Below are 13,819 nucleotides of genomic sequence, written 5' to 3' on the forward strand. Positions count from 1 at the left end.
ATTTAAGCATTTTTATGTTGCTTAAACTGTTGCCTTTTAAAAGAAATTTCATACTAGCAGGAAATGGGCAATTTCTTCTTTTTTTTCTTCAATTGAAAAAAGTCAGAAAAACAAACGGAATGTAACATTGGAACACAAGAGAAAGAGGAATACTTGGGAAAACAGCAGGGTCAGAAGGAAGAGGAAGGACAGAACAAATGGAGTAATGTCTGTCAGATCATCCTTGTAGTTTTTCATTCAACTATTTTCTTTCCCTTTCTGTTCTTCCAAACCCCTCTACCAGTGCAGATGAGTATGACTGTGCTGTTTTCACATACCCATGCAGAATCTTGTCTAATGACTGTGTGCTGTACAAGCAGTAATTAATTAGGCACTGTAGGATGTAATTAAAGAACAGGGATGAGTAATTTCTGTAACATACATTGGTCAGTCTTACTTTTTGGATGAGGGCCATTTTATATTCTTTTCCTTAATCTCACTGGGGATTTATAATTTGTTTGTTAAATCATAATACATGGCAATGTCCTTCAATTTTAAAGCAGAAGTTTAAAACCAGGGAACAGTCTCCCTGTGGGAAGTACCACGGCATAACCTTGTTTTGGCGAAGAAGAGAATCTGTAAAACTTTGTTTCTGAGTCTCGCTTTTCTGTCAAGCAACCTTCATCACTGATTAAACTTCTGTTCCCTCTCACAACTCACGGCCTTTTCCGTAATGGTCACCATTTATCTGGACAGAATGACCCTCCAGTGCCCATCAGCAGTGCTTATGAAACGGCAGCTAGGATGAGATGTGTTACCTGCCTCCTGTGGAGAAGTCCCAGTGGCCTCTGAATGAAAGCACTAATCTGATTTCAAAGTGTCTGCCTTGCTCTGCTAGCAGGCAGCATTTGGACTGCAGATTCAGTTCCTTGCCTTGGCAAACATAGAAAAGGTTAAAGGAGTTTCTACAGTCTTGTAGGGAGATCTATTTATTCATTATTTAAAAATAGCTACGAAAATCTACAAATAATAATCTACTTATTCTCCAGTTTATTCCAAACACATATTATCACTGTAAATGTATGCTGTTGAGACAGATACAGAAATGGATTTGATTTTAATGTATTTAAACTTCTGGTATTCCTTAATAACTTGGAGCAGATTTAACTGCTTTTTAGTGTTTTTTTTTTTTGTTTGTTTGTTTTTGGTTGTTTTTTTTTTCCAGAATTTAAGCCCACCCCCTTGTATTAAAAATGCCAGAAATACTTACAGTGTGCTTTATTTTGCTTTACCCTTTTAGCAGACAGATGATGCAGCACAGACCGATGGCCAGCAACAGACACAATCTTCTGAAAACACAGAAAACAAATCACAGCCAAAACGGCTCCACGTCTCAAATATACCATTCAGATTCCGGGATCCAGACCTTAGACAAATGTTTGGTGTAAGTGCTCATCATTTATTTCTGCTTTTTTTACATTTGCATTGCAATAGGTATTTTCTATTATAGGCAGCCGTGAGGGCTGTATCTGATTGAGGCTGTTTAACCATTTGCTGTAAAGATTCCCTTTTAATCTATGTACAACCAAACATCTGATTTGCCAGTCACAACTGGGAAAAGAAATTACACTGATTCTGCTGTATGTGATGCCCTGGGGTGTTTTGTACTGCATTCACAGAAAGCTGTCTGTGTTGGTTTAAAATATTACATGCATACATATTGCTGCTGTACACATCTGGATTTATCTGCCTGCATTTATTGATTTTGGAGAGCATGATGTTAAACGGTCAATGCCTGACCTCATGAGCAAGGGACCCAAAAGGAAGGCATGGGCTGAATTTCAGCACAAAGTTCAGATGTAGGAATCCTCATCCATCTCCACAGGTTTTGTAGGTCTGTAGGCTTTGAAGGTTTTTGTTAGTATTTTTCTGTAAGTCTCTCAATTTGTGCTTCTCCCCTGGCCACAGGTGCCTTCAAGCACATCCCCTGTGTCTCACACAGGCCCTGGACATGCCACCAGCAATAGGATTATAACTGAGAGAGGTTAGACTGTGTTTCTACTCCCTGATCCAAGAACTCTCAGGTTTAGTTTGAAGTGCCACTAAGCAGAATCTAGAAATAGTACTTGATCATCTATTAGAGTCCAAGTGAGGACTCTGGAGTATTTATGTTACTCTTGCTCTCCTTATTCTGCCTCACTAAACTGGAATTCTGTCCTCCATTACAGTTGGTTATTCAGTGCAGCACCAAGTCTCCATGGCTCTGTACTTCTCTGCATCTTTCATATTCAGTTCAGATTTTTAAGTTCTTCTAATGTGTTTGTATGTGAGTCAAAAGACTGTGTTTCTTAATATTTATTCCTCTGAAGGAAACAGTCACTGGAAAAAGAATCCTGGTGTAGTACTGGGAAATGAGTGCCTGTTCTGCTGTATCTGACTTGGTACAAGTTACCTCCCCTGAATGCAGCTTCCAGCTCATCAGCAGAATAGCAGAAGGCATAATAATTAACCCTCTAGAGAAAAATATGGTAATTTATTTAAACTAAACAAACCACTTAAAATAGATTTTATTTGAAAAAAAACATTAAATGAAACAGATTTTTTTTTTTTTTTAGGTATTGTAATTTATAAATGAATAAAAACTACATTTCCTTTTAATTTTTCTAAGTCTTAGATCTCAAAAGACTGACACTGGGGAAGGGCTGGAGTTTTCCAGCTGACTTCCAGAATGACTTGATCACAGTAAACTTCTAGCTTCTGAAATGATAGAAAAATGAAATTTCTGCATGTGACAGTTGAAATATCTCATATGAAACTTGGCAGGTCTGCATCCTGTCCACGTTATACACACAGCAGATGCTCTTTTTACATGGACATGAATATAACAGAGGAGAATTGTTTAAATATCAAGTCCATCTCTGCATCGAGGCTGAGGCTGCAGTTAAAACATTAATTAAATGGTGAATACAAGAACATGAAATAAGCCAAATGATACGAAGTGATGGTTTATTTTTGATGACCAGGTTGAACTCTTTAATAAGCTAGAGAAGGAATACTGTCCTTTCCAGCCTGTAATTGTTTATTATATCTTAAAAGACTGTAGTATAGGCTCATTTCTGCAGTTCTGAGACTCTTGTTGGGTTACTCTCCATTTCCCTGCCTCTAATGTGTGCCTTTTTGTTTAAGATGTTGGGTCACTTACCAGTGCCAACACTGATCCATACTACATGCTAATAACATTTGAAATAACAGAAATGACCCCCTGATGCATTACATTGTCACCTCAGAAAACATATCCTAACAGGAAGTGTTCTCACATTTATTCTCTTCCTAAGCCAAGTCCAATAGAGTCTTTTCCTTTGGGACAAGCAGCTGTGTTCAGCTTTTGTGTGTGCAAACAATGTCTAGGGAATTCAGTGCTATTGTAAGGTCAATGGCAATAACGGTTACTTCTAATATTATGATAAAAATGCAATTCTGAGCAGAGAAAAAATCCCCCCAAAGTGAGTATCCATTCTAGTTTTTCAAATTATGCTCCAGTAAGGCAAAACTTCTTAGGGAATAATGGTTACCGATTTCAACAAGGTGGAAGGAAATCCTCATCCTGGATGCGAGCAACAAAACTCCCACCTGGTTTAATCCTGTAAGGATTAAATTCCTGTAAGGCAGAAGTAACCAAACTCCTTCCCTTTTTCTGGAAAATCCAGAAATTTGGGACTTTTACTTCGCTGTGATCATGGTTTAATGCTCTTTCCTCTCTGTCAGGGGGCTTCACTGAGCTTCAAGTTCCTCTGTGGAATGACTGTAACGAGCATAATGACGCACACAACTTAGATATAATATTGATCTGACTCCTTTTAGTGTGTCTTCTTTTGTGTTTAACAATATTTGGTTTTATATTGTTTAACTTTTTTAAAGTGTTGCACCATTTCCTGAAACAAACATTTGTACTCTATGTGATAGAAGGGTTGAAGTTACCTTATTTTCATGTAACTTTTCTGTTTCTTTGCAGCAATTTGGTAAAATCTTAGATGTTGAAATTATTTTTAATGAGCGAGGCTCAAAGGTAAGCAGTTTAATTCACCTGTGGATTATTTTGTTTTGTTTAAAATACTTACATGAGTAAAAGGAAACAACTGCACTGCTGTGATAAAATAATGTCTGAAATTTTATGTTAGTGAGAACATCTTCTGAGCTGTCAGTCAGTTTTCTAAGCAGTATGAAAATCACTGGACTCATATCTTCTAAGGGGGTAATTTTAACTACTCCAGACTGTCATCTGTTTTATGGGAATGTTCATTTTTGCTGTCCTATTCTTCAAGGGTAATTATTTCATTTATTTTATGAGTCCATACTTAAAGATATTTGTAGGTAGGTTTGTATTAGTACAGGTATTTTTTTCCTTTATTGAAATGAAAGATGATGATGATACCTTGTAACTATCCTCTTTAGTGATTAGCTGAGAAAATATGTGATTGTTCCCAATTAAGTGCAGATGTTTTCCTCTTTAGTTAAAGCCTTAGTACACCAACCCTTTGAAAAAAATCTATTTTAGCATTTATTTTATTCATAGAGTTCTTATTGTATTGGAAACGTTTAATTTTTTTTTCCAAAATTACTTTGCCTTAAATGCATACTTCAATTTCTTCAGTATTTAAGAAATAAAGCAAGATAGAATGGCTATGACTGCATCAGCTGGTGCAAAACTGTAACCCAGTGTGTTCACCTATGATATCAGCTGCATTACAGGGCTTTATGTCTGTCATATGCATATCTTTTTTCCTTTTCTTGCCATGTCAGGCACACTAAAAAGTTTATTCACTAATGTTTCAATCTTCCTGTAGCTCATATATCATTTATGATTAGCGATGGAATGTTATTCCTGTTCTAGACATACTGTAATCTGTCATATTTTAAGAATCATATACATCAAAAATCTATCTTAAATCAGATATATTTTAATTCTGTTAATATTTATTTTCTGAAAATAAAGCCTTCACTTTTTTTTTTTTTAACCTAAATGGAACAGCTGAAATCTCCTGGTTTATTATTCAGACATTAATTATTCCCCTTGCCTACCAGCCCAAATTCAGTTGGAACATTCATCACTTTTTCAGTAAACAACTAAAATGGATGGAATTTGGTGGCTCAGAATCTCCTACTCTGGCCAAAATTTATTATTTTTAAATTATGGTTGCTCAAGAATGTTTGCAAAAGATATAGATTGTCCAGAACCTGCTGCTGCTGGATAGTCCCACCAGTTTCCAAAGCCATCCCCACTGTCCACCTTTGCTGGTTGTGCTGATGGCGTGGACCTGAGCACCTGTGGTAGGAGTTTAAACTTTTGTTTAGCCACTAAATCTTACCCAGGTGGGGATTTTAACCACCACACCTGCACTGGGCTGCATAAGAGTAAGGTTTTGTTAAAGTTTTAGGGGGATGGCATAAGGAGGTGTTTCCAAATTGAGCTTTTTTGAAGTTGACCTTGCAGCACTGAAAACATCCCAGTGCCTTGTGCTAAAAGCAAGATCCTAGAACGGATTTCAGAAGGAAAAGGTTTTCCTAGCTGGATTTTAACATCACTGCCTCAGTTACAACCTTTGTTAGGTCAGCCTGTTGTTAGTAAATGCTCCTGCACCATCAGTGCTGCATCCCAGCTGTCTCCAGGGGAGCTGCTGAAGGTGCCTGAGGCAGGGCTGGGGTGCCTCTCACCGCTCAGGACTGTTGCTTTTCACCTCAGTCAGAGTTATTTCAAGTATAGCTACATAATATTCTGATTTGCAGAAGTACCTTTAGATTCTCTCAATTAAATAGAAAGTTAAGGAAAATAATACTAGGAATGAGAGGGACATCTTTTTTCTGTTCTTTCTTTTTCTATTTTTTTTTTTTTTTATTTAATCTGATCATTTCGTGTCCATTCTGTAGGAATTAAGATGCACCAGATTAAAGTCCCATTCCTGGCAGTGCTTATCTATGTTTTCATAAAATCCCACTGAAACTGAAAGGACTACTAAGTGGTTTCAGACTGAGTACAGGTAACAAAGTTTGCAGGATCAGAATTCAAATTTGTTTCTAGCTGCAGTTTGGCATAAGAATTGCTAGAATATGTTTTTGTTTCTGTTTCTTTTTCTTTCTTTTTATTCTAATAGTTAATGTTTTAAACGATTTCTTGCAAAAACAACAGAAGTAATCTCATTCTCATGCCGTAATGGTTAAGAAAAATGGAATTGCATATTCAGAAAAACATAACATTAGAACACCACCATAAAGTATAAAATTATTTTGCAGAAGGGAGTCCTTCCATAAGAGAAAACCCTCAAATAATGCAAGTTTCATACTACAAATTTCTGCTTGTTTGAATGTGTAATACTAATGAAGAAAGCTTGGCTAAAATATATGACAACACTGATGACTTTTGAATTTTTGACCATTTTCTATCAGTTATAAATCAATGCTTTGGCAGCTCTGTATATACATTCAGAAATCTGTTTATGTGTGTATTAATATGTATCTAGTGTATATTATATTAACACCTATTTCTTCAAATAAAGAGAACGCCAAAGTGCCTCCCAAATTAAATCAGAACCTTTTCACTCACTAACTTGGCTATTATTAAATCATATGACAGATTTTAAAAATAAAATGCATATATTTGCATTACCAGTTAATAGAATACAGCTGTTAACTCAGTTGCATATTAAATTGATGCTAAAGGGTTCATGTAGGTATTTGAATGTGTGATGGGTGAATCTGTGTTTTGTTCTTGAGTTTCTCTGTCAGCCAGGTGAAGTTAAAGATTTGCATAAATAGTAAGAGCTTAATTTAGGTAGTGTTGATTATGACAATAAGTACAACATAAGAAATTTTAAAATTACAGTGAGTATTATTTTCAGAATCTTTGAAGTTCCTATCTCATGTTGGCTTGTAGCTCCACTTTGTATGTTTTTCTAATTTTTTAGTGTAATTAGGTTTTTATCTTTCTCTTTAGCTGTTTGAACAAAAATTAACTGATAGTGCTGTGAGCTAAGGAGAATGTCAGAAAGTTTTGACTAAACTCCCACCAAATGTTTGCAATTCTGAGAAGGGACAATTTCTCAGGCAAGAGAATAGGAAAAAAAAAACAACCCAGAATTGGGGGGATTTCTGCTACTGAATGAAGTTAGACTGCTTAGATCCATGGATCCAGTGATGTTTTTTGCTGGGAAATTTTCTTAATGGCATCCTAAATTAGGAGGTTTTTTAACAGAGCTTTAACAAGGTGGGAAGGAGCAGTTGTAGAAGAAATAAAAGTTTAAAGTTGAGGATGGTTTTAGGTATCAGAAAAGCCTGTACAGGCATCTAAACTATGGAGATTAGTGCTGAGGAGGGGGATTTACTTTCTCTCAACACTCCTGGTGCTTTGGGGAAAAGAGTTACATCCTCAGTGTCTTCTGGCAAGTGAGGTCGTGGCCTTGTGCTAAAATTGTGGAGAGTGGTGTGGAGAAAATGTGTGGAATCAGGTGTTCTGAGAATGGCTTCAGCTGGAGGTGCAGCTGCTGACAGAGCACTTCGGAGCTCAGGCTTCAGGCTGGATTTAGAAGGGGAAAAAAAGAGTAGCTGTGCTTAAGCTGCTTTGGAGAGAACGAAACAGAAACCACTGCTGTACATAAACGTCACTTTTTGCATTATAAATGGGAATAAATAACTGACTTCTTTGAGTAGGTAAAATAACCCAAATAACCCAGGGGATTACCCTGAGAGTTACTTAACTTTTTTGGTTGATGGTTGACTAATTAGTTCTGTAGTATACTAATTAGTTCTGTAGTTCATACCCATCCCTTTTCTCACTGCTGGGTGTCAGTTTTGCCTTAGTTTGATATTTGGTCTCCCCTTTGTGTAAATGACTGTATAAATGTCTTCCCTTTTTTTTTTTCCCCCCCGTTTTTTTAATCAGTCATTTTGCATAACAGGTAGCACTGCAGAGAGGAACTGGGTGAACACTGACAAAACTTAGCAAAGGGAGGTGGGGAGCTGTGGTGCATGGCTGACTGCTCAGGAGCAGAACAGACTTCAGGCTAAAATAGAAATTTAAAAAACTGGTTTTAGTAGCACTTTGTGAGCACCGGCTGTGTACAAAGCACCACGTGCAACTTGCAAATGGTTCTGGGTGTGAAAGGGCAGGGATGGAGAGCAGCATTTGTTCGGATAACTTTGGGAGGCATGCAAAGGCATTGTAGTGCTAATGCAAGAATTACTTCAAAGGGTTGGTGTATGTTTCTAAAATGTTCTTCGCGGTCAGATTTTCCCAAAATATTTGCCGTTTTAAACAGTGTTTAATTTAACTTAGCACATAAAATGAATTTTAGTAGGATTTGAAATGTTTGGTTTAGACTAGTATTACAAAGAAGGGCGTTTGTCATAAGCAGAATTTCAGATTTGTCCCATTAAGGTGGGATTCTGGAGGTTTACCAGTTGCATGTTCTATATGTGGAAAATAATATGCAGAACAAGTAAATGAAGCAGTTAAACTTATTTAAAATACGTTTGCATTTTTCTTCTTTTATCAGAGTTTCTTTTTCTATTCACATCATGTAATTTTCTTTGATCTGTTAATACAAGAAAGTTTATACTTTGTTCTGAAAGTACTTTTGTTTTGTTGGTGGTTTTCTTTTTTTTTTTTTTTTTCTTTTTTCCTTTTATAAAAAAATAAGTAAAGGCTGTATAGTTTGACAAAAGTTTAAGTTACCCTAGTGTTGCATGGGAACAGTGTTTCTTATGATCACAACAGCATGAATAAGTAGGCAATGTTTAGAGTATATTGACATTCAGTGTTGAATTTTGTGCACATGTTTTTTATTTCGTTGAGATATCTGCATGTCATTAAAATGTGGTTCATTTTCTTTTCTCATTAGTTCATTTTTTTCTATGTGAAGACACTGTAATTTATTTTAATTTCATTTTCTTATTGTTAGATTTATTTTCCTCTGTAGTGACATGTAGAAAGGTATTTTTGGTATCATTCTTTGACTTTCTCAGAGGGTATTATCTAACTGATGACAGAAAAAAAATTTGTTCACATTTGTTGCTTATTTATTGCACATCTCAATACAATTATAATTTTTCTAATTTGCATGTTACAGAAATGAAGCAAGGACAAGAAAATATTAAATTAAAGAGAGAGAACATAAGCAAACAAGTGGTCATTGACTGAAATAATAATGTGCATGTTGTTTTCCCCCCTTCTCCCTCCTGCATGCAGGGATTTGGTTTCGTAACTTTCGAAAATAGTGCTGATGCGGACAGGGCGAGGGAGAAATTACACGGCACCGTGGTAGAGGGCCGTAAAATCGAGGTGCATGTTCAAAATATTTTCCTTTTCATCTTTTTTATAAATGTCTGCTTCACTCTCATTTGTTGTTTCAGATGCATCATTGGTGTCTTCTGTGTGCTCCCCTTTCCCCTTCCCATTGTTTATATATATATTTATATATAAAGAGAGAGAATCTGGCCTTACTTGGGTTTTTTATTATTATTTCTTTTGTAATTATTATTATTATTATTATCATTATTGCTGAAAGGTGGATGACAGAATTTGGAAAAAAAAAAGAAAGCTTTAATATTTTGAAGTTATTATTTTGGATGTTTTGTAAATCAATGGGTGCAGTAGATTCCAAAAACCAGCCAACAAAAAAGAAAAAAAAAATTAAAAAATTGAGAACAACAACAAAAAAAAAGTGTGACAGACAAAACAAAAACAAACAAAAGGTTGTTATTTTCTTTTTTTTTGTTTTCTTTTTCTTTTTCCTTTTTATTTTTTTTTTCTTTTTTTTTGCTGCAGGGTTGATGTGGGATCCACAGTGGCTTTCAAAAAATTCAGATTGGGTAAGAAGCATCCAAAAGATGTACAAGAAACAAAGCCAGACTAGAGACCGAGCAATTTTCTCATTTAATTTTAACGAAGCCACGAGGCTCTTTTGGCTGGGTGGCCTGAGCCATCCCCACCTCCAAAAAACACCACCCATGCATTTCCATGCCACTGGATCCCCTTCAACACTGCCTCAGTCGTATTTGTTAGATTTAAAAAAAAAAAAAAAAAAAAAAAAAAATTACCAATTGAAAATGCTGTCGTCTTTTGAGTAAGATGTTGCATATTTTGCCTTTTCATTTTCCCCCCTCGACGGTAGCGCTTAGGGCCCTCACCAAACTCTCAGTAACCATGGTAACTGTATACATACCCATGCTGGCGATGGTGCTGAATGGTAAGTGGAGAAGTCCATCTGCCGTTTCACGTATTTAGCGCTGATATACCACGTGAATTTTTTTGACTTGTTGTATTAAGTTTTCTTGATGCTACATTTTTTTCTATATATTGGTACGCCTGTAATTGAGTGTACGTTTTAAGCAAGCCTGGGAGGCACTGATTGGATTGAGGATATGACTTCGTGCACATCTTACTCAGATTGTTAACTCCATATTGTGTTAAATAATGCACCCTCTTTTTATCCTTTTGTTAGCTGTGATTTTAAAGCTTGAATGATTTTGTTAATTCTTGCAATGAAAAAGGCTCTTGTTCCAAGTGTTGAATGCTAGATGTTGCTTTTCCAATGGTACTTCTCTTCTAAAGGGTTATGTTGCACACTGCTAAAATTCGTTTGTCCCTTTTTTGACATTTTCTTTGTTTCCTTGTACCTTGTCTCTTTCCTTTCTACTCCACTGCATGTTCCTTCATATAATCTTTTTTTTTTTTTTCTGTTTTGAGTATTTATTGTATCAGTGTTATCATGGAATACAAGCATGCTCTTAAGTCTTAAATTATGCAGTACCTTTTAATTTGCTTTTAATGTCTTTTTATTAAAGTTTAAATGATATGATGTTGCTTTATTGAAATGATTTGTAAGTTAAAATGGTTATGAAAGTAAATGTAATTATAAATAGTATGATTTTGTTATGCACCTGTTGCCTTCTATAAATTAAATTGCATTTTATTTTTACATGACTAATAGCAGTAATAATGCATGCCTTTAATAGTGACACGGGCCCTCCCTGTAACCATTTCTAATCCCCTGTTCTATGTGCTTAGGTAAATAATGCCACAGCTCGTGTAATGACAAATAAAAAGACCGTCAACCCTTACACGAACGGTAAGTGCGTGAGCCCCCTGCTCCGGGTGAACGTCCCTGCATGCCAAAGCCAAACCTCAGTCCTGCTCAACAGGGGCCCTCACCTGCTCCTGAGGTGTCTCACTCTGTGTCTCCTGCATTCCCCAGGGCTCAGAGTCCCAAGACATGATGGGGTTGGGCATAAATTCCATCTCAGTAGAGCTTGGCTGATTCACAGCCAGGTGGGCAGAGCAAGAATCCCTTTGACTGGAATCCCAGTGTTTGACCCCAGGGGCTTTTGTGTAGGACAATGGACCCAATAGGAAAGTGATGTTCTCCACGGGCTCTGTGCAGTGTTGATGTAGTGATGAGTGAGCTAATGGGAGGATTCAACTTTGTTTGGGGGATGGAGGTAGGGAGACCAGCAAGAATGTCTTTCCTGTAGACCCTTTTACTACCAGGACACACATCCACTCACAGATCATTTACTGTGTCCTCCTTCCACAGTTTGATAGAGGAAGGGCAGACTGTTATTGGGTGATGCTTCCTGCTTTTTCCTTTCCCATGGAAAAATCAAAATTCCAAGCTATCTAAAAATAAAATTCATTCTAATACTCACCTAATTTGGTGTAATGTTGTACATTAATGATCCATAGTTATTTGTTACACATTAATAATCTGTAGTTATTTGAGGGGTTTGGAAACAATACATTTTTTAAACGTTTCCTTTGGGAATGTTTGATCACGTGCTTAAATGTCCATTTGCTGGTTCAGAAAATTCAAACAAGTTCCTAACTCAGCCATGTCAAACAATAACATGTGAACTGAAGTTAATTGCCATTATGCTTTCAGTTTTACTAGACTGTGTAGTTGTTGGTATTTGCTTTTCAATTTAATCCAGTTTTTCCCGTCTGGTAGAAAGCAAATGAAATGTTTAGGAAACACCAAGGTTTCCCAAGGTAGATTAGATTAGTTTCTATTTTGAAATACAATGGATCATATTTTCTGTATTTGAGGTCTCATTAGTGAGGTTTTACTAAAACCCAGGGCACACAGTGGCTTTATATTGTAATGAAAGGCTCATCACTTTTTCATGGCACAGTAAAAATAAAACACGGGGATGGTTTTCATGTGACGTGATAATTGAGCCAGTTAAAATGATCTGGAGAAGAAAGGTCTGAAATTCCTCATGCTTTCTTAGAAACTGTTTTCTTCCTCATTTTGTAAATGTGAAGCTTGGCAAATTACGCAGCTGGGAAAATCTCCTTGGTTTTTACTGGTTTTAAAGCATCCCAGTGAATCTAGAGAGAGACGTGAGGCTTGACTGGATCACATAAGAAGATTTTATTGCAATACAGAGCTAAATTAACCATGTGCATGCCCTGCACTGCAGGATTTCTTAGGTCATACATTCTCATTTACTAATCTGCTGTCAAGTGTTTCCCAGTTGAAGTGTTTTGTTTGTCATTTTCCATCCTGTTCCATCCAATCTAGATCTCACCAAGAGTATGAAATACCCTGTTCAGTGCATAAAGAATTAGCATTTATTTATTGTGATCCCAGACATCCAAGGTGTTGCATGCAGAATATTCTTATGCACACATTTTACCAGGTATCTACCAAGCAGACCTCTGGTTGTAATTCATAACTTTTGATTATTTTTTAATCTTTTTTACTTTTTTTTTTTTAATGTCTGAAGTCCCCTAAAGTAAACACACAAGGACAATCACGTCCCTTTTGCATAATCATCACAAGCAACAAGGAATGAAGTGCAGACGTGTAAGGTGCTTCATTTAGTTTCATCAGTGTACTATCAGTCATCCTGGCATGGTGCGAGTCTCGTTCTTTATCATTTTGTCAGGAATTAACCAGTGCTGGAGCTGATTATTTATTGAAGATTATTGTTGTCTAAAGTAAAGGTCTCATCTTTTAAATAAACTGTAAGGCCAGTTTTTCTACCAGCACATTAAAATTTGAAAGACTCTTCTGATGCAGGTAGCCAAAAACATTTTGTTTGCACAGGCCTTTTTGTTTGCTTCAGAACCACTTATGTTTTAGTGCCTCTCTTTATCTTTCAAAGTGTGTGTTGTGACTGGCATGTTGTTGGCAGGTATTCAAAAGGTAGTTGGGGCACATGTTGTATTCTATCAAAATGTCAGGAACTGATATTTATTTTAATTTAAAAACAAGATACACTCTGTTTTGTGTTTCATTCCTGAATCCAGCTGGTTGTTTGATAACAGGGCTCATGTTGCTAATGGGATTGCAGAAGTCAGTAGATTTCAAGACACAAAATCTTGATTGGTTTGTTTTTAATATATATAGCTTCATTCAAATAAGTGGTTTGCTTTTGTGTCCTAAATGGTCTTTGAAATAAATGTGCTTTCCAGTGACTTTTGACTCCCCAAATGAGCAGTTGCTGGGAGAGATTTTCTTTGTGGGTTTGTTATCAGTCAGGATGATTTTGATGGCTCACCTTGTGCTTTGGAAGTACAACTGCCTTCTCTTTTCAAAGAAATTCAGTGTCAGGGGTGCTACATGTTGGCAAAAATATTTGAGACATTTTTAGATGTTCCAACCTATCCTGTTCACAGTTGTACTTTCTTCTGATGCCCATACTGCGGTTCAGGATGCTCATCCAAGGGTTGTAGGGTACAGAGAATTATGGGCAAGTACATTCTGAGAACTGCAGCAATAAAGGAGAAACATGAAACAGAGATCTGTAAAAGGATAAATATGTTTTAAAGTTTATACTGATGGTG

At 36.4% G+C, this 13,819-nt stretch overlaps 1 protein-coding gene across 50 annotated transcripts in view; it reads left to right on the top strand.

Moving 5' to 3' along the window:
- The window catches only part of RBFOX1 (RNA binding fox-1 homolog 1), a 1,132,467-nt gene that overhangs the window by 1,038,710 nt on the left and 79,938 nt on the right, over window positions 1-13,819 (top strand). For all 50 annotated transcript variants that reach the window (XM_069030260.1, XM_069030257.1, XM_069030263.1 and 47 more), the window contains 4 exons: window positions 1,280-1,423; window positions 3,992-4,045; window positions 9,218-9,310; window positions 11,039-11,099. In XM_069030260.1, coding sequence (XP_068886361.1) covers window positions 1,280-1,423; window positions 3,992-4,045; window positions 9,218-9,310; window positions 11,039-11,099 — 352 coding nt within the window. The remainder of the gene's footprint in view (window positions 1-1,279; window positions 1,424-3,991; window positions 4,046-9,217; window positions 9,311-11,038; window positions 11,100-13,819) is intronic.

This window comes from Aphelocoma coerulescens, chromosome 14, assembly GCF_041296385.1.
Source record: "Aphelocoma coerulescens isolate FSJ_1873_10779 chromosome 14, UR_Acoe_1.0, whole genome shotgun sequence".
NCBI classification, from domain to species: domain Eukaryota; kingdom Metazoa; phylum Chordata; class Aves; order Passeriformes; family Corvidae; genus Aphelocoma; species Aphelocoma coerulescens.